The 21,087-nt window shown below is 39.8% G+C and overlaps 1 protein-coding gene across 1 annotated transcript; it reads left to right on the top strand.

Moving 5' to 3' along the window:
- The first annotated feature begins 1,604 nt into the window (after positions 1–1,604).
- Positions 1,605–18,454, top strand: nrbp1 (nuclear receptor binding protein 1). The gene is made up of 18 exons (XM_067416824.1): positions 1,605–2,256; positions 4,050–4,374; positions 5,413–5,535; positions 7,139–7,240; positions 7,354–7,443; positions 9,655–9,695; positions 9,896–9,990; positions 10,071–10,154; positions 10,249–10,307; positions 10,399–10,497; positions 10,728–10,860; positions 10,967–11,054; positions 13,122–13,172; positions 13,297–13,432; positions 13,623–13,676; positions 13,764–13,827; positions 15,129–15,184; positions 16,920–18,454. The coding sequence occupies exons 2-18, from the start codon at positions 4,135–4,137 to the stop codon at positions 17,013–17,015; spliced, it is 1,611 nt and encodes a 536-aa protein (XP_067272925.1). The 5' UTR covers positions 1,605–2,256; positions 4,050–4,134; the 3' UTR covers positions 17,016–18,454.
- Positions 18,455–21,087: the final 2,633 nt, after the last annotated feature.

Raw genomic sequence — 21,087 nt, 5'->3', positions numbered from 1 at the left:
CCAGCTGGTGACCTCAGACATTTCCAATGCAGATAATGGGAAGACCAGAGGTTTGGTCAAAGATTTGAAAAGTAAAACCCTGGAACATTACAGCACAGAAAGTTAAATGTAAACTTAATTGTTAAATTAAATTAAATTAAACTTAAATGTATTTAGAGGTATTCTTTGGATATTTGTATCATAATTCCATGAGGTAAGAGTAATTTAGGCAAATTTTAATCTATCTATCTATCTATCTATCTATCTATCTATCTATCTATCTATCTATCTATCTATCTATCTATCTATCTATCTATCTATCTATCTATCTATCTATCTATCTATCTATCTATCTATCTATCTATCTATCTATCTATCTATCTATCTATCTATCTATCTATCTATCTATCTATCTGTCACTCAGTGGTCACTGAGGTTTAAATTATGAGAAGTTGCATGCATGCAAGCAGTGCTCACTGCAGAGCCAAATGACATTCATCTCCACCACTGTGGACGTAATGGGTGGAGGGATATAGAGGACATGCATTGACGTCACTGTCCCGCCAGAACACACACCCTAAGCTGGACTGAGCGCCAAAATACCTGCTGCATGGTTATGGGAAACTGCGAAAATGCAAGTAAAACTAGAAAAATCTGTTTGGACTCCATATATAGTGTTCCTTACAACTTACCAAAGATCCAATGGTCCATGGATATTGACATGCAGCCATGAATGTGTTTCCTTACATTTATATGAGCCTGATTGTGAACGTTTTACATAAATAGGCTACAATATAAGTCTAAATCCAGGTGATCACTTATCAATTGTATATATATTATCATGCTATCCAGCCCTAAACCTTGTGTATTTTTTGTCAGTGTTTATTTAAAATCCTCAAATTAGGCAGAATATATGATGGTAAATATTTAATTGATGAGTTGTCAATATATAGGGTATGTTTTTACCCCCAAAATGCAACATATATGCAAAAAATATAACTGTTTCTCTGCCTGGAGTCCAGTTGTTTCTGTGAATTGCAGCAATCCATTTGCGTCTCCTTTCAGTAGCTTTTGTCAGTCTGTAAAAATTTAGACCTAGATATTTTATATATTATAGCGTTCACAGCCAAATTTGCTGTATGTATTTCCCTGGAATTGAAATCAGGCTCATTTAAATGTCAGGAAACATGATTCCTGGCTGCATGTCCATGGATCACTGGATCTTTGAAGTTGTAAGGAACAATATGGAGTCCAAACTTTAGTTTAAACCGTTTGTTTTTGCAATTTCCCCTATTAAAGGCACAAATATGTACGATTTTTTGGATTGAAATATATAAAAACCACTAGAACAATGTTATATATTGTGTTGACTTGTGTAACCTTTTTTAAATTTTTAAAAAATAGTTTTTTTTAAATGTATATTAAAATGCATTTCTGTCAATAGATCCTCATAAATACTACACACTGAACTTTAAATCCATTCATGCAGCAGCTCCTCTGCCACTCAGTCCAGCTAAGGGGGCGTGTTCCTCTGCAAAAAGACGTCAATACAACATCCAGGGAGGAGGAGCTAGACTTCAGACTCCCCCTATGGCTCCGGAATCATCCAGTAGATGGCGCTGTGCGAACTTGGTCCTGATTTACTCTCGCTTAATAACCGACGGAGTGGTTGATGCGGTAATAATCAACGCCGTAAAACAATACTCGTTGCTGTCGGCATTTACGTGTAGCTTTCTATTCAGCGGTATCGCTGTTTAATTAACCCGAGTCCGTTCGTGTCCGATTGTTTAAGTGTTTTGGGCAGAAACGAATCGTTCCGTGAAGACTTGTGTGAGCAAACGCGAATATTCTGGAGTGTAGCATCTGCGGCTATCTGACAAAACCTGACCGACAGTAATATTTGTGTTTTTTGTTTTAGCCTGTTTTGCTGGCCTGACAGTTTTGATCTTTTGATTCGTTTAGTTAACATTGACCATATCGCTTAAGGAAGTCTATTTTTCAGATATAATATTCGCGAAGGCTCCAGAGGCCGCGGAGCTGCGCTGCTAGCATCTCTCTCACTCTGCTAAGGCTAAATTAAACCGTCATTTCATATCTTGGTATTTCTGTGGAAGTCTAACTCTACAACCGAGAGCTGAACCTCTACACGGACCCATATCGTTTAAATTGTATCGTTTTTTGTCTTATTTACTGGGGATTTTCCTCCGTGTCCTCAGCTACCGACGTTTAGCGGCTTCCGGCGAGCTGGCGACACCTCTCATCCCAGGATAATCTAAAGTAAGATAAAAATCATCATTACAGTTTATATCTTGCGGGTCGGTATGTTGCATTTGTTTCTAATCAATGAAGTGGGACAGTCTATTTTTTGAATGCTTGAACATAAACTGTGGCCTGGGTTGAATTGAGGACAGGGTGCCAGGAGAGAGTAATGTAAACATCACTAAGGCGTGTGTCTATTAGTCTTGTCCTGGTTTTGAGGTAAAATTTGTCTTACTGTGCTCGTAGTGTTCAGCTTGGAGCTGAACATGCTGTCACTTAAAAGCTAGTGATTTAAGATCCTTCTGCTCTTAGTTTTGTTGTTGTTTTTAGTGTCTAAGACTTAGTGTTTTTTAAGTGTTAACAAGTTACTCTTTTGGGATTTGTGCACATTAAAAATGTATAATTCAGATTTTATGCATTCATAGAGAAAGAGAGAGAGAAAAAAATTACATCGCACACCAAAGAACAACTGGAAAAGTAGGGTTACTACATTCATGGAAAATCAACAAAATACTAAAAAGTCATTGAAAATAACTGAATTAATACATTTGTTCTTTATATCTGCAGTATATCCAAATTATTTTCAAATTCAAAATGAATTGGTCAAATGTTGTGGGAAGCCTGAATTTTGATTGAATTCTATGTTTGCTATTGAAGATATTTAATATTTATTTAATAACACTTTACAATATGGTTTCATTTGTTAACGTAAACTAACATTTTACAATACTAGCATTTATTAATATTAGTTAATCTCAACATTTATGAATACATTTTTAAATCAAATGTTGTGTCTGTTAATCTTAGTGAATGCACTGGGAGCTAACATGAAGATGAATATTTTTATTAAAGGGATAGTTGACCCAAAAATGAAAATTGTCATCATTTACTCACCCTCAAGTTGTTACAAACCTGTATGAGTTTCTTCTTTCTGCTGAACACAGAAAAATATATTTTGAAGAATGTTTGTGACAAAGCAGAGAGAACAACCATTCACTATCATAGTATTTTTTGTTGTTGTATGGTTGTTCTCTCTGCTTTGTTACTAACATTTTTTTAAATATCTTCTTTTGTGTTCAGCAGAACAAACAAAATCAAAATCAGTTGTTTGTTGGAACAACTTGAGGATGAGTACATGATGACACAATTTTCATTTTGGGGTGAACTATCCCTTTAAAATTAACAAATGCTGCAAAAATATTGTTCATTGTTAGACTAGTTAATGCAATAACTAATGTTAACAAATGAGACCTTATTGTAATGTGTTACTTAGGAATGCACGATATACCGGCATCAGCTTATATATGTGAATTTTTTATGTTATCGTTATTGGTCTGATAAGAAAATTTGGCTGATATTTTAAAGCTGATAAAAAATGTATTATTTCCTTCAGCTGTGACACTTCAGATGCGCAGTGTTCACCGTGATGGTTTTGAATTGCTTGAAATATGATTGGAATCACTTCAAAAAGTGAAAATATTGTTTAATGCAACATGTGCAGTGCAAGTGTGTCATTTAGGCTCCATAACAGTTTAATGAGAACATTATAATAGTGTGCTTGGGTCATGGCTTTTAATGGTGCTTGAAGGTGACTTGATTTTGTAATCAGTCCCAGTAATCAGTTTGTATTTGGATTTATCTGCCAGTATATCGGTTATTGGCTTTTAAAATATAAAGAATTATCAGCTAAAATGTTTATTCTGCTGCATTATCCCTTGTGTGCTAACTTAATATTTGTCTTTAATGCATATCTATACTGTTGATGATTTGAGTTTGTATTCTTTTGTGATGAATCACTCCTGGTTTTACAGCTCTCTGCCTCCTGCCCTCGAGGTGTGAGTCAGCCAGACTTCTTTTCCTGTGGTGGTTCGGGACAGGGCAGTCAGTTATCAGTCAATGATGTCAGAAGAAGGAAAGCAGAGCGCCGCACCTGCCCCTGCGTCCACTATGGACACGAAGTCTGAGTCCACGGCCGCGCCGCCTACAGGCCAGGGGGTTTCGTCAGTGTCTCCCCCGGTGTCCACAGTAACACAGCCTGCTCCGCCGGCGACTGAGGACGAGGAAGAGGAGAGCGAGGATGAATCTGAGATTCTGGAGGAAAGCCCCTGTGGACGCTGGCAGAAACGGAGAGAGGAGGTATATTCCTAAGTTATATATTTTTTATTCTAGATCTGCTAAATGATTTTATATATATATATATATATATATATATATATATATATATATATATATATATATATATATATATATATATATATATATAGGTATGTATCGAGCCGCAGACTAACTGTCTTGTTGCATCCCTCCATATATATATAATAATGCGGCTCGATACATACCTTGATTTTTTTACCACAATTTTCGATTAAGTTTTTTGCTATTCTGTTCTTGGGCGAAGAGGTTAAGGAGAAAAGGTTTTTATTGCAATACTCTTTCTTTATTTTACATAAACACTTGAAAAACCTTACTTTAAAACCCTTGTACACATTCCTAGTGTATTGAATAATATAAAATAAATATATATTAACATTTACAGTGGCAGCCCAGAGCTGTACAGCAGCATTTAAGTATGAAATTGAATGAATAAATTTAGGCTAAAAATAAAACTACATAGTCTTCTATATACAATATACATTGATTAAAAGCTACTGTATATATTTTATTCAAGAGTGCAGTGAGTGATTTTCTCTCTTGTTGTTTTATTTACATAATTTTAGAGGTGAATGTCCCAAGCGTTCACTAGGCTGCGCTGCTGTCAATTAAAGACCTGCTCGCATCTCATAGACAGACACGCGATTTTACTTTAGACATAACCGACTGTGTTTATATATGTTAACCATGTGTGTATTTGACAGTATTAGCGCAGTAATACTACTTAGTCCAGTAATCACATGTGTTTGACAGGCTTTTAGTGAGCGCATTTCACATTAAATGTTTAACTGGCAAGGCTTTAAAACATTTAAAGCGGCTAAACATTCCCTAACTTTAGTGCATATGATTGGATATTTGCTAATATCAGCGCTTAGACTCACAGGCACACTCAAAAAGAGCCTAAATAAACTGAGAGAAATATTTCAAACAGAGAAATATATATTTGGGAGGGTTTATATATCTTTGCAGAATCTTGTAAACCTGATAGGTTTTTGTTTTTAAATGAGAAATCCCCCTCCACAGGTTAACCAGCGAAACGTCCCAGGTATCGACAATGCTTACCTTGCAATGGACACCGAAGAGGGTGTGGAGGTCGTGTGGAATGAGGTCATGTTTTCTGAGAGGAAGAACTTCAAACTTCAAGAGGTAAGTCTACTGATTTCTGTCTGAAATGTTAAGAAAAGTGACAGTAGGAAATTTCGGGAACACACACTGTTGACTACGACTTTTGCCTCAATAGACTCCAAAATAACAGCTTATTGATAGTTAGGAAAGTAGTTTTTGTTGTGTTTAAGTTTAGGATTAAGGGATGTAGAATAAGGCATTAATATGTGCTTTATAAGTGTTAATAAACAGCCAATATCCTAGTAATATGCCTGCTAATAAGCAACTAGTTAATAGTGAGAATTGAACCTTGAAATAGTGTTACAGACATTTTTAATTTTACAAAAGATTTGTATTTATTAATAATGCTGAACTTTCTATTCATCAAAGAATCCTTAAAGGTGCAGTGTGTAAATTTTAGCGGCATCTAGTGGTGAGTTTGTAAATTGCAACTGCTCACCCCTCCCTTTTGAAGCACATAGAGAAGCTACGGTGGCTGACACAGGACAAAGATGTCGTCTGAGACAGCAGAGAGTAGCTAGTGCTCTGTTGAGCAGTTTGTCCATTTAGGGCCACTGTAGAAACGTGACGGCGCAAAATGCCGACTTCACTGTAAGGCGACCCGCGGTGTATGGAGATAGAAATGGCTCATTTAAGGTAATACAATCATAACGGTTCATTATATGAGGTCTTTATACTCCACTGAAAACATAGTCATGTATATTATATTGCATTTATCTCAATAGATCCTCATAAATACTCTTAAGCATGAGTTGTAAATAATAACATTTTGGTTTGCTGTTAGTTACACAAAATACTTAATTTTAAACATCCAGCTGAACTTTTATTTAAGCTCCTGGAGTAAGCATAATATGTGAGTGTTCCTGTATGAAAGTTCACTGTTATTTTCATCTCTGTACTTAGCCACAGATTCAACAGTTTTCCTTCCTGTGTTCTTCCTTACTAACATGTCAAGCTTTGAATTAGCATTACCAATGATTATTTTACCGTTATAAGTGTAAAGACAGCTTGATTGCTTCACAGAGTGAGTGTACTTGCCTTCATTTCTGGGTGTAAGCTCCTTACACAAAGTGGTCTGACCTGTTTGCTGCCAAGCTTTTACTGAAACTCGCTCAGAGCTTTCATAAAAAGTATTCAAGAAAAGCGTTCTGTGTGGTTATGTAACTCTTATCTCTTGAATGTTGAAATATTGAAAAGGTCATTCTGCTCTTTTTAATATAGCATACTTCCCTCTTTCATTGCTTTTGAGGGCTTTTAATCAAACTCGTTCATTAATGCTTGGCATAGAGTCGTGGACAGCCATCTGTTTGGCCCATCCACATACTGCGCTCCGCTCTGCTTGGCAGACACTCATCGTGGAATTCAATAAGTAATTTTAGAGGTTGCGTTTTGACAGGCTTTGCCGTCTACATTGCTGATTGCATTTCCCATAAGCACATGTGACTAGTGCAGTGAGTCCAGCCATAAAAAGCAATGCATTTTTTTTACACCCCTGATCTTTTACGTGATTTGTTATTGTATAACAAAGTTAATAAAGTAAGAGTTTAGTATTTTTTTGTTTCTCTAGAATTCAAGATGTTGTTACATACATGAAGGTTCACTTTTCTTTTTATATATTTCTCAGGAAAAAGTTAAAGCAGTGTTTGATAACCTCATCCAGTTGGAACATCTGAATATAGTGAAGTTTCACAAGTACTGGGCTGATGTGAAGGAGAACAGAGCCAGGGTAAGAAATGTAACAACAGCAATAAAATGTGGATTTTTGGACTTTTTTTTTTTTTTTTTTCAATAGTTCTTTTGATGATTTTTTTTTTGTGTGTTTTTTGTTACCCCCTTCAGGTTATTTTCATCACAGAGTACATGTCTTCTGGGAGCCTGAAGCAGTTTCTAAAGAAGACAAAGAAGAATCATAAGACCATGAATGAAAAAGTATGATCGCTGCTATTTTTCTATTCGGTTCAACCTGTTGAGACATAATGCACTGCAGACAAAAATGTATCTTTTGTCCTAAAGTTAATGTTTTAATGTTAGTCATTGTTGACTTTGCCAACAGGTATGGCCCATAACAGATTTGTATAAAACTCTGAATCATATTTTTTTAGAGATAGTACTAGCACCAATACTTGCTTTTTTGGTACAATAATAATAAATTTATTATTGCAAACAGCCATTAAGGGGCCAAGCACAAAGAAGGCACAAGTCATGACTGCAAGACTGGCTGCGTCAGACCAACTGCAACAATGAGCAATTAAAAGTGTATTAAGATCATTTTAAGCAAAAAGTAGGTTTTTAAAGAAAATCTAAATGGCAAAATTGGTATTTATTAGGGCTGCTCGATTATGGAAAAAATCATAATCACGATTATTTTGGTCAATATTGAAATCACGATTATTTCACATGACTTTGGGAATGTTGCATTTATTAAAAAGACACCTTTCAACAATTCTTAAATTGAAATTTGTAATAATATATCACAATGACTTTTTTTGTCTTTCCGATTTCACCGGATAGGGAGTTACGTTGTAGAGTGTGTCTGTTATGGGTGCCTGGGTTACGGAGGATCTTGAGAGGGTTGTGGATTGATGTTTTTGTTTCTTTATTAGATTGTCATAGGTCACTCTGTGTTTAATGTTTAAGTGGTTAAACAAATTCGGGGTGTTCCCTTGCGTTGCAGCCACTCTGTAGCAAATCTTGCACGTAGCATGTTTCTGCCCGTCGTCTGAGTCCTCGCAGCCAAACTGTTGCCAGACAACAGAGTTGGTTTTGCCTTTTTTGGTTACCAAACGCTGCTGTAACTGCCCTCCTTCTGCCATCTTTACTCGCGCCAAGTTTTTAAATTCGAGCGGATGATATGCACACGAGTCACGACCTGAGGGAGTTTGTGGCTTCGGGAGGGGCGGATGTGCGCGTGCGCGTTTTTTTCAGAACGCAAGACGAGTGTTCTTGCAAAACAGAACATGGCAAAATAATAGTTTTTTTCTCGATTATACTATTTTGGTGATCGTTGGGAGCCGAAATCGAAATTCAATTAATTGCACAGCCCTAGTATCTATATATTCTCGACATGACCCAAGGAATCTATTAAGACATTACGTTACAATGGGCTAATTTAATCAAAAGTTATGATCATTTTTGCAAATTTCATTATAATGTTTGATCACAAGGTGGCCGAAACTTTTTGAGTCCTGTCAGGGAGTGGTGCCGAAGACACACCAAGTTTTGTAATGTAATAGCATTTTACAACAAAATTCAAAATTTACGATATGGGAAACATGGGTATCGTTTGACTTGGCATGGTGCACTGAGTCTAAAGAATTAGATTTTTGGCCAAACATTTAGAAGTAAAAATATCATTTTTTATTTCCATATCTCCTGACCACTAGCTGGCACTGCACCAAAACTGTGCAGATACCCTCAGGTCATGGTTGTCATAACAAACACCAATCAACTTAATTTTTAGCGCCATGGTCAGAAAACAATCTGGTTCAATTTTCGTGAAGATAGGAGCAACGGCTTGCTTGGGTAGGAGCAATTTTTCATAAAGTTCAAAATTTCATAGGGTGCAATCGAATTGCCCTGAGCCCAGGAATTAGAGATGTTTTTTTTCTAGCCCTTATGTTTCAAAAGTTATTGTCAGAAAGTGAGTACAACTTTGGACTGTTGGTGGCGCTAGAGGGGTTGAGTACGAGACTCCAAATTTGCTGTGGTGACAGTTCCGGTTTGCTGTGGTAGACTGTCCTCTCTCTATGCCATATTTCATAACTTTATGTATATAGAATAATAATAGGAATGTAAACGGATACAAAAGATACCTACGTACCTTCGGTGCTTTGCCCCTAATAATAATATTAAATACCAGTTGTTGATCACCAAGAACATCATAAAAACAAAATGCATTATTTCCTTTATTCTAACATGGAGTGGGTCAACATATTAATTAGCTTAATGTAATGTCTCTGTTTATTTTATTCTCTGCTTTTCCAGTTCTAGGATTGGTGCATTCCTAGATATTAGTTATACTATTAGTCATGTTTTGTTGTCCTTGAGTGTAGTAATAATGATGTATTTTGACATAATATAATATCAAACACGGACTTGTCTTCCCGGATGCCGTTAACTCTTTGTTTGGGACTCTTTTAGGCATGGAAACGCTGGTGCACTCAAATATTATCTGCCTTAAGGTTTGTGTACCCCCCTCTCTCTGTTCAAATACTGTTGTTTACCAATGTACAGATATTTTTAGAAATGACAGTTCCTCATTAGCACCTGAAAAGCTGTCTCTGACTGTCATAGCCAAGTGTTTCTCCGTGTTTTGATGTTTCATTATATGTCTTGTGGAGAGCTCCAGTTACACTCATGTTTCTCACCGTTCTTCCTTCAGCTATCTGCATTCATGTGAACCTCCCATTATCCACGGGAACCTGACCTGTGACACCATTTTCATACAGCACAATGGACTCATCAAAATTGGATCAGGTGGGCTAAAGCAGATCAATTATGACTTTTTAAATGTTAAAGATTTTATTATTGTTGCTGATGTTTCTGTTTTTTTGTAGTGGCCCCAGACACCATTAATAACCATGTAAAAACATGTCGGGAGGAGCAGAAGAGTTTGCACTTCTTTGCTCCAGAGTATGGAGGTAAAACTAGGTTTTAAAATGCATTCAAATTCGTTTCAGTGCATTTGTTATGTCAAAATAACTACAATTTGTCCTCTTCCCTCATCCACTTCAGCTGTTGCCAGTGTCACTACAGCCGTGGACATCTATTCCTTTGGAATGTGCGCCTTAGAGGTGATCGCTGTTTGTTTTGAGCTGCAGATTATTCATCAGTGTATCGCATTGACCAGACCAGATATTCAGGTTTTTCCTCCCACTGTTGTAGATGGCTGTGCTGGAGATCCAAAGTAATGGAGAGTCCTCATACGTGTCGCAAGAAGCCATTAATAATGCCATCCAGTCTCTGGAGGACCCACTGCAGAGAGTGAGTATAGATCCGTGTTAATTTTATTGATGAATACAAGGGAGGGATGATTAGGGACTAGATTTAATGGGAAACTGTGGTAACCATAATTTGTTCCCCCATGGGTGAGCGGGCGCATTATCAAACCAACTGTGTTTTATAGAAGCTAATCATCTTCTTACACAATACTAATAATGCAATCTTATACCATTCATTATGAGGTCTCATGTTTCTCTGTGTGTTTGTTTTAGGAGTTTATTCAGAAGTGTCTGGAGGTGGACCCCAGTAAGAGGCCCACAGCCAGAGAGCTGCTTTTCCATCAAGCTCTGTTTGAAGTGCCTCTTTTGAAACTACTGGCTGCACACTGTATCGTCAGTCACCAGCGTGAGTCATGAGCTAATCTCATTACCATTCAGACGTTTCATGTCACCTTCATGAATGGGATTCAGTGATGCTAAACACATTGAAACCATTTGCTTTTGGCTACTAGACTTGATTGCAGAAAATGCTTTAGAGGAAATTACCAAGAACATGGACCCCAACCAGGTCATAATGGAAAGGAAAGAGGTCCAACTAAAGTGAGTCTCCTTTTGTGATTAATTGGTTTTAGTTTGAAATAGCTGTCACAAACTTTGTGTATTTAAATAATAATGTATACTCTCAATAATTCCTCACCCTCATGTCTTTCCAAACCCGTAAGACCTTCTTTCATCTTGAAATCCGAGAGCTTTCTGACCGCTCCATAGACGGCAACGTATTGGCCACTTTCACAGTCCAGAAAGGTAGTGAAGACATTGTTAAAATAGTCTGTGTGACTGCAGTGGTTCAACCCAAAGACTTCCTTTATATAGGAAACGGTGCACTCTGATAATGGCATAAACAGCTTACAAACAGCTGACCAAAGACCAGTAGTGAAAAATGAAGAGAGAGTCAGGATTGCAATTAATTAAAGAAAATTTTACTTAAGAATAGTTTGCAGTTTGATCAGCAGAAGCCAGCCTCAAGTCTCACAAGGAGCTCATAGGCCGCGCTCCCGCTCTCACAGTCTCGTTGCCTCGCCCTATCGCACATACATTTGTCCCAACAGTTATACTTTTTTCAAGGTCTATCCACGTCATTACTGCAATGTTGATGATTCTGATTGGCTCAGAGACAATGCACAGTCATGGTAAATTTCCACACGTCAGTTAATCAGATGCACGTCTCCATAGACGTGTCACTTGTTGATCCTGTCACCCTGGAATTAGGCCGGTAGTGAACTTCCAGATCTGGAGCAGTCGCCATCTTGCCCAGAACAACAAGTCCACCCATCTTAGGGTGCCCATTGTACACCACTATCAACACTGATCTATAACATAGTATATTGCGCACATACACAGATACACAGTCTCTCCAAGTTCTAACCAAAACATACTGAAAGCATGTGCTTTCTCTCAGTAGCCCCTTTCACACTGCACGTCGGACCCGCAATATTCCCGGAACATTGCCGCGTCGCCTTCTGTGTGAAAGCAACCACGTCCCGGCATTGATTACCGAATTGAACCCGGGTTGGGGACCTAGTAACATTGCGGGATTCGACCCGAGATGAGCGCTGTGAGAACTAAAGCCAAAACTAATGCCGCAACGTGTACGTAGTTATCGTGCGACTCCTAGAGCTTGTTTTTTCAATAATACAACCCTGCAGTGCCAGAAGAGCTAGTCGGTGTTTTAAACGCAGAGAGTGTTCGTAAGCAAAAGAAACTAAAATTAAACGAGCAGAAATGTGCGCAAACTGGACACAAGTTATACGCTCGCCGTTATACGTCACATCCGGATGTCACGTGTCAACTCGTTCCGGGACCGTTACGGATTGTGTGTGAAACCGCACATATTACGGTATTTCGTTGGCAGTGTGAATGGACCAAATCTAGCGGCCCGGTAACAAATGCCGGGTTGCGTTATCCGTGTATTTGCCCGAATCGCAGTGTGAAAGGGGCTAGTGAGAGGTACAGACAATAGTACAGGCAATGAAAGACACTTTAGAAAACAAGAAACAAAGTGAAATCATAACTGGAAAGAATCATTATAATAATATAGGAAGATAAATATTGATTATGGCTTTGATTATGAATTAATTAGTGTGTGTGTGTATATATATATATATATATATATATATATATATATATATATATATATATATATATATATATATATATATATATATATATATATATATATATATATATATATATATATATATATATATATATATATATATATATATATATATACACAGGTATAGTGAAGCATTCTGATGTAGAAACCGGAAGCCCTGCACTGTGTTTACTGGTGTTGTTTTTGTTTTTTTGCACATTAAGTATTCTCATTGCTTCATAACATTAAGGCTGAACCACTGGAGTCACATCGATGATTTTACCAATGTCTTTACTACATGGACCTTAACAATGTGGTTTAGGGGTTGGTTCAGGGTTCTTACCCAGGTATTGTAATAACTATAATAAGTATATAGTATGTACAAGGGGAAACTGGACTGTAAAATAAAGTGCTACTGAAATAGCTTGTTTGGGATGAGGAAGAATCAGGGGATCAAATAAGCTGTCATGGCACCTAAATGGCTTCTGTAATCCTGTTTCTTTTCTCATCAGACTCTCACAGTTTCCTGCCTTGGAGCTTGACAAGTTCCTTGAGGATGTGAGGTGAGAGAGAATTTCCCATATTTTGGGGAATAATAAATAAGATGGGTCCTGATTCAAATGTCAAGAAAGGCGTCAAAATAAAACCACAAACGCAATATCAACATTCGCTGCTCTTGTGATGTAGGAATGGGATCTATCCACTGACTGCCTTCGGCGTGCCCTGCCCACAGCAGCCTCAGCAAGAGACTGTCAAGTCTCCCATCGTGCCACCCTCTGTCAAAACGCCTACGCCTGAGCCTGCAGAGCTGGAGACCAGAAAGGTGAGAAATGGACTGATTTAGGGAGATGCTAAGTTTCAATCATTAAGAATAAATCGTTTTTTCACGTTGTCTCTGTGTGGCGTATTACTACTTTCTACTCTAAGTCTAGATGGGTGGTTACTGTCAGTCAACAGGATTAGCAGTATTTTAGCGTCATATGTTTGTGTTAAAGATAATCTCCCTCTTTAAGGTCGTACAAATGCAGTGCAACATCGAGCCTGTGGAGGAAGGAGCGAAACATCATGTAAGCCCTTTTTTTGTGTTCATTGCTGGAGTGATCCAAGTTAGATGTTTATTATGTGGCCATAACTCCTCACTGCTCTTTTTATAGCTGACCTTACTGCTAAAACTGGAAGATAAGCTCAACCGACACTTGAGTTGTGATTTGGCACCAAGTGAGTACTTTTATCAGGCACCAAACACGCTATACACAAGTATGTAATGCTTCCAGCTACACAGCTTGATTTAACACGCCATTGTGTTCTGAATGTGTCAGAATGTAAGTATGTTTTGCATTCTCAGCTGCAAGAGACGCTATAATGGGGATCAGCATGAGTGGTTTTGCCTTTCAAGTCAGCTTGCTCAAAATCAAGCAGCTTGCTGAGTTAGTTAAACTGTCAACATGTTTATAGCTAGCTACCTGAATTCACATCCAGTTTAATCCAACAGAGATGTTTGGTACTGCAACAAATCTGTTGGAAGAATTAAAGGGGTCCTTGATTATGATTTCACTTTTTTATCTTTAGTGTGTAATGTTGCTGAGCATAAACATCTGCAAAGTTGCGACGCTCAAATTTCAAAGCAAAGGGGGGTATTTACTTTTAGACATCACTGGTAGGGACTATAATGAGTTTATTTCTGGATTGGTGACATCACAAACCCTAAAATGTACATAAACCCTGCCCCGGGAACACACAACAGCCACGTTGAGCTTCTTTAGAGAAGAGGAAGAGTTGTTGTTGAAGCGCACATCTGGGAGTCTGCTCAAGCGGTCTCATCCGTCTTTTCGTATTTACTGCAATACATAAATGTGAAATAGCATATTGTCATTAAAAGAAAAATGACAGCACAACTTATAACTGTAATTAAATAACTGTTCTATCTTCATGCAGTAGATCTTCTCTGGCTCTATGCATCTTACAACAGTTCTCACACGAGCGGTTTATAGATTATCATGACAAAATATGCTAATCAATGACTTGAAGATAGTTAACACCACACCAACTACATAAATTCATCAACTAACCATTCAGAAAAGTCCTGTCTCATTCTAGATGTTGTCTCTGGTTTGATCATAAAAGGCTGAACAGTTTCTGATATTTTCAGAGTGTGTCTGCGTGAGGTAATCGAAACTGCTAACATAAGCTCTTGAAGCTCCGCCCTCTTCTTGAAAGGGGGCTGGAAGCAGCAGCTCATTTGCATTAAAGGGACATGCCATGTTTTTGCTCACCCTCAAAAAGTGATAATTTTAACATGCTGAAAAAATGATCTGTGGGGTATTGTGTAGTTGCTTTCATATTTGTGTACTTGCATAGTATTTTTCTGGTCTGATCTTCTTTTTCTTATTTATGAATTATGAAAAAATTGTCACAAACGAGTTCTACAAATATGCTCAAGTGAATCAGGCTGAATCAGAACTGTGACACAAACTGTTAACATACAGCACTTTTCTGTTGTGTGTGTCTGTGTGTGTTAGATGAGAACGTACAGGAGTTGGCTGTGGAACTGGTCCAGCTTGGCTTCATTAGTGAGGTAAGAAGTTTCCCTCAAGATGTAATGTTCACTACCGTCCAAAAGTTTGAGCGCAGTATCTTGCATTATGAAGTGACAGTGAAGACATTGTTTTGTAATAAAAGATTTCTGTTTCAAATAAATTCTGTACTAAACTTTTTATTCATCAAAGAATCCTGACAAAAAGCATCACGGTTTCCACAAAAATAAGGAAAAAGATTGCGAATAATCAGAAATATTTCTTGAGAACCAAATCTCATGTGACACTGGAGTAATTTTGACTTTCAGAAACATTTAAAAATCTTCGACCCCAAACTTTTGAACGGTAGTTTACTTTAATATGGGATGTAGGATCCGATGCATTTAGTTTAGATTGGTTTCTGTGTTGATCATTAAAGCAGTTAAGTGTCATTTTTTTCAAACTACTTGTGTAATTCATTATTTCATTGCCCAAGATGATGCCATTGCACTTTTTGTATGGGCGTTTGTCAAAGTTTTGGCCAAAATAACGTCTTTTAGACTGTGAATCACAATATAGACAGTAAAGTGTGTGAAATGTCAATCAAAAGGGTTTCAGTGTTGATATGGTTACTGTGTTTATCCAGTATTGTGAGATCAGTGTTCTTGCCATTTTTTTATTTCTTTTTACATTTGTCACCAGGTTCAAATTTACATAGCGTTTTTTCCATAAAGCACTAGTGCCAACATTCATAATAAGATGTTTCCAATCAATAATTCAGTTGCTTGAGGAAATGTTTGGATCATCCGTGGCTGATTCCTGGAATGGTGATCTAGGAGAAGAGACGAACGCTGTGAGCTAATCAGAAAAACAGCTCATGAAAGTAGAGTCCATGGATTAGCTGTACCCAAAAAAGTTTCTCTGTTAATGCACAAACCAGAGCCAGACCTCTCTCAGAGAACCACTATAGGGCTTGGCGTTATAGCTAGTTAATATTAGGATATGGCAGCTTTACCATCTGCACTGCCATGGCTTTCTATAAGATAGTACTGCCGTTTGCTGATGTTCACAGCCAGTTTTCTTCACGAAGCTTCTCTCTGCAGTCTCAGGCCATTTACACAACACCATTTTAATCTAAAAGCAGAACTTGTTGGGGTCCTGAAAACGCAAACTTTTAAAACAATACTGTTATTAGCTGTTTCAATCACCTTGTTTTATGCACATTTTGAAGCATTGCATCAGAAATGCCAAATTTCAGGGGGAAAATCCCTTAAAGGCACAGTATGTAAGTTTGGCCCCTAGAGGTCACTTATTCACAACAAAAGCATCGCTTTATGATGCTGTGACGGAGCGTGGAATCATGGGAGTTGTAGTCTTGACACATTACACTATTAATATGATATAAGAATATCATATTAATAAACACCAGATGACTAAATGACTGTTGCTCAATGACATCCCATTAATTTGAACATATATTGTATGATGGAGAAAGCTCTCTCTGATTATGGTTAGCCTCTTGATAAAATAGTGTCGTCTCTGAGGTAAAAACGTTACTCGCGGTGAATCAAGAAAACGAGATTCAAACAATAAGACTAACCGTGTTGAATCCATTATTTATCAGCTTTAATATATCGGCCAAATTTTCTTATCGGGCCGATCATGACATTAAAACGAACACACATCGGCCGGTACAGAAATGGTGGCCGTCCGATTTATCGTGCATCCCTAAATTTGATTTATTTGTAATTTTCTGCTCACACTTTTGTTAATTTTTTTGTTGGTTTGTCTCTCAAGGGGGATCAGCCACGTCTCACTACCGTGCTGGAGGAGGCCTTCTCTAAATTCTACAGCCGCAACGGCACTCTGAATCCTGTGACCGTCTCCTCATAGCGGAGGGTTAAATCTGCCAGCTCCTCTCCACCATCCTCTATCTTCATGCACGGGACGGGACTCTAGCGCTTCATCACTCAGAGCTTTGTGGGGAGGGATCAGAACACCTCGAACTGGGCCTCAAAAAGCAAACGACCCATGCGCTCTGTTCTTCACACCACTTTAGGTGTTGGCTGATGGTTCCTGTGTACATCTATTCTGTCAGTGTAGCAGTCTGCTTCTCTGTTTTAAAAGAAGAAAAAAATGACTCGGTTATTATTTAAATCAGTATTACCAGCTGTATTTTGGAACATTTTTGCTTACAGTATGTGCGGGATCGGTTACTTCTGATTTGCACTTTAGCAAATCCTTTTTGTTGTCTTTTTAGGCACATCTCATGCATATTTCATCACCCTTTCAATCGTTTATTACTCCTCTTTTTTTATTATTGTTAGAGGAATGTGTTTCTGTGTTACTTTGAGTTTACCAAATAACACTGTCTTTATTGTTGTACCTTTTAAGGCACGCATTAATTGTGTTTAACTTTGGTCTGCAATGCAAGATCTACAACGACTGTGAAAGGAAAGGGGTTCTCGAAGCATCGAAAAAAGCAAACAGATTATCTATCTATATGGGTAGGGTTTATCTTGAAAGCGCGTTTCACTTTCATCCTTGTGGCGGCTGTTTTCTTTTCCCTCCCCTTTATTACCTGTGAATGTATGCTGTAAGTTTTCATTTGAATGGTTTCTAAGAGAAGGACACTTGATTTGATTTGTCTTTTCCCCCTGTATGTGACACAGTTATGAGTTTCGTTAGAAAGAAATAATCTTCAATGCACCAGACATGTTAAAATGTGCCTTTAACCGAGACACAATCAATCCATGTTCAGAAGACCCATCGACTGACAAACATAATGTATTATTCCTCCTTCATTGTGCAGATCCTGTAGTGTTGTTTCTTTCTTAACTGGTCTGCATGCTAATATACTGTAACATTTTTGCCATATTTGCAGTGGTATGTTTGTTTTGCAGCATCATTTCAGTCCAAACAAGCAGTTTGCACCCATTCATTTTATGTTGATGGCAATAAATATCACATTCACCTCTAGGGTACATCTTCATCTGTCTGTTACAAAGCAGCTCATTTGAAATCATGCATGAACTACAGTTTAACCACTGAAAAATTCAGTGGTCCAAATTGCTTTAGATATGGGAGTGGAAATGATGCCTGTAAAGCACACAACACCAGTTTTTTGTTTCGTTTTTGTTAATGCAGACCAGCTATGACAAATTATTTTTAAAAAATGTAATGGATGATTTGTTCTGTAGTTGTTTTGAAAGAAACGGGCTTTGTCTCACGCAAAACATTCAGAAACTCATAACTGCTATTACTCTGTTAACCTCTATCTTTTGAACGTTGCACCATTTGTTGATATAAAGATGAGATACGGGGTACTTCCATTCTTTGTCCGTTGTGTTTTCTGTCATTTGGAATATTAGGATTTTATTTTGTCACCGAATGAAATTTACTATTAATATTTTACTATATTAAAAGGATAGTTCATGTAAAAATGCCAATCCAAACCACCTTCTGCAGAATACATACAATCTGTATGTGTTGAAGCATGTTTGAACTCTTTTTGTCCATATGATAGAAGTCGATCGGGTTTAAAACAACACTGAATAAATTCACACCGGCTTCGAACAACTCGAGTGGTGAGTGGATTCTAACTTCAACAGCTTTGATTGGCCATTGCGTTCAAGAACTCAACAAACATGTCTGTGATTGGCCATTGCGTTCAAGAACTCAACAAACATGTCTGTGATTGGCCATTGCGTTCAAGAACTCAACAAACATGTCTGATTGGCCATTGCGTTCAAGAACTCAACAAACATGCCTGTGATTGGTCAGTGCGTTCACAAACTCAACAAGCGTGTCTGTGATTGGCCATTGCGTTCAAGAACTCAACAAACATGTCTGTGATTGGCCATTGCGTTCAAGAACTCAACAAACATGTCTGTGATTGGCCATTGCGTTCAAGAACTCAACAAACATGTCTGTGATTGGCCATTGCGTTCAAGAACTCAACAAACATGTCTGTGATTGGCCATTGTGTTCAAGAACTCAACAAACATGTCTGTGATTGGCCATTGTGTTCAAGAACTCAACAAACATGTCTGTGATTGGCTACATTATTCACTAAAGCGAGTACACATTGGAAATAATTTGAGCGCAAATACACAGATACACACTGGATTCTTGAAGCTTACACTTTTTCGCTAATATGGTATTATAGATAGAAAACAGATCCTAGACCAGCAGTTTTGGGCAGCATTCGTGCTGAAAACCAATGCTGCCTCTCAGTCTTTTTGCCACTCAGTGGCAAACACAGTCACACCGGCCGATGGTGATTGTGGCAAGGGGGGCGTGGTTCAGCGAGGTCTGCAGCGGGAGAGAGAGCCGCGGGACGAGCGGTAAGTGAGTGGGTTGGAAGCAGATTAATAACACCTGTCTCTCGTTCCAGTAATGAGCGTGGAGAGGGGATAAAACCTAGGTGGAACCGGAGATCGAGGAGAGAGAGAGGGACTGCTGACGCGACACACACTCACACCCACGGACATTGAGTTGTGAGACACGTTGACCCGGAAGCGGAACGTTTAACCGGAACCCGGAAGTGACTGAGAGAAATACACACTGGCAATAGCCGTGTGAAGAGACTGAGTTTTTGTTCTAATAAAGAGAAGCGTCAGCAGTCAAACCGACCCCCTTGTCCTCTTCCTTCCTTACACAAACGAACTTTATCACACTGGTGCCGAAACCCGGGAAGGAAGTAGGACAGCGCCGCCGCCATGACAACGCCCTCCGCCTCGCCATTTGCGGACATCATCACCTCCCTCGCGGTCCTCCACCAAGACCAACATCAGGCAATGCTGGACCTGCGGCCAGACCAGGAGCGCCGCTTCGAGGCGATTGTCCGCGGCCAGCAAGAGGACCGCGAGCGGTTCCGGAGCTGGATGGATCGGGGGGTTCGCGCCGAAGCCGCCGGGCGGGCTAGCGCATCGGTCCACGTGCCCCTCCACAAGATGGGGCCAGAGGACGATCCGGAGGCCTTCATAGACCTCTTCCAGAAGACCGCGGAGGCCTCCGGCTGGCCCCGGGCACAGTGGCCGATGCGCCTCATTCCATTACTAACAGGAGAAGCCCAGGCGGCCGCCCAACATCTGCCGGTAGCGAACCTCCTGAAGTACGAGGATCTAAAAAGGGCCATCCTACAGCGGGTCGGTCGGACCCCGGAGCAACACCGCCAGAGGTTCCGCTCCCTGGAATGGGGCAAGGCCGGCCGACCCTTCGCTATGGCCCAACAGCTCCGGGACTCGTGCCGCAGATGGCTCTTGGCCGGCGGAAGCGACGTGGACCATATCATCGATCTGGTGGTGCTGGAGCAATTCATCACTCGGCTCCCAAGAAAGACCGCCGAGTGGGTCCAGTGCCACCGGCCCACGTCGCTGGAGACGGCCATCCAGCTGGCGGAGGACCACCTGGTGGCGTGCCCGGGGGTCGGCGAGCCCTCACTAACTTCTCACTCTCTCTCTCCCCCCTCTGTCTCTCCCTCTCGCCCTGTCCCTCTCCCCAGGTCCCGTCCTCCAGGCCCTCCTCGCGTTCCCCCCAGAGGTCGGGGTGGGATGGGCCCAGGACCGTCCGGGAGTTCGCGGGCTCCGCCCAGGGGGGCGGGGCCGCTGGGGGCGGGTGGCGACAATGGCTCCGGTTTCACACCCTCCCCGCGCTCATTTTCCAACCCACTCCCCGCCGCAGGGGTGGCGGGTAAGCCTGGGCTGGCCTGCTGGCGGTGCGGGGATCCGGATCATTTTGTGGACCGATGTCCGAGGATGGACATCGGGACAATGATCCGGATCCCGGACGTCCAGCGGACCACCCCCGATCAAGCAGGAGAGTACCAAATTCCTGTAAGTATCAAGGGGGGTACATATCAGGCCTTGGTGGATTCAGGATGTAACCAAACCTCGATCCATCAAAGCCTGATGCAGCCTGGGGCATTGGATACAAGCCGCATGGTTAAGGTGCGGTGTGTGCA

This window comes from Pseudorasbora parva, chromosome 15 (assembly GCF_024679245.1).
Source record: "Pseudorasbora parva isolate DD20220531a chromosome 15, ASM2467924v1, whole genome shotgun sequence".
NCBI classification, from domain to species: domain Eukaryota; kingdom Metazoa; phylum Chordata; class Actinopteri; order Cypriniformes; family Gobionidae; genus Pseudorasbora; species Pseudorasbora parva.
This window is presented reverse-complemented; position numbering and strand designations above follow the sequence as displayed.

Bases quoted from the DNA above. Each gene is read 5' to 3' on its own strand.
- nrbp1 (XM_067416824.1), top strand. From the start codon at position 4,135: ATGATGTCAGAAGAAGGAAAGCAGAGCGCCGCACCTGCCCCTGCGTCC. The intron at 11,055-13,121 runs GTGAGTCTCCTT...TTTTCTCATCAG, and splicing joins AGGAAAGAGGTCCAACTAAA to ACTCTCACAGTTTCCTGCCT. The intron at 15,185-16,919 runs GTAAGAAGTTTC...TTGTCTCTCAAG, and splicing joins AGCTTGGCTTCATTAGTGAG to GGGGATCAGCCACGTCTCAC.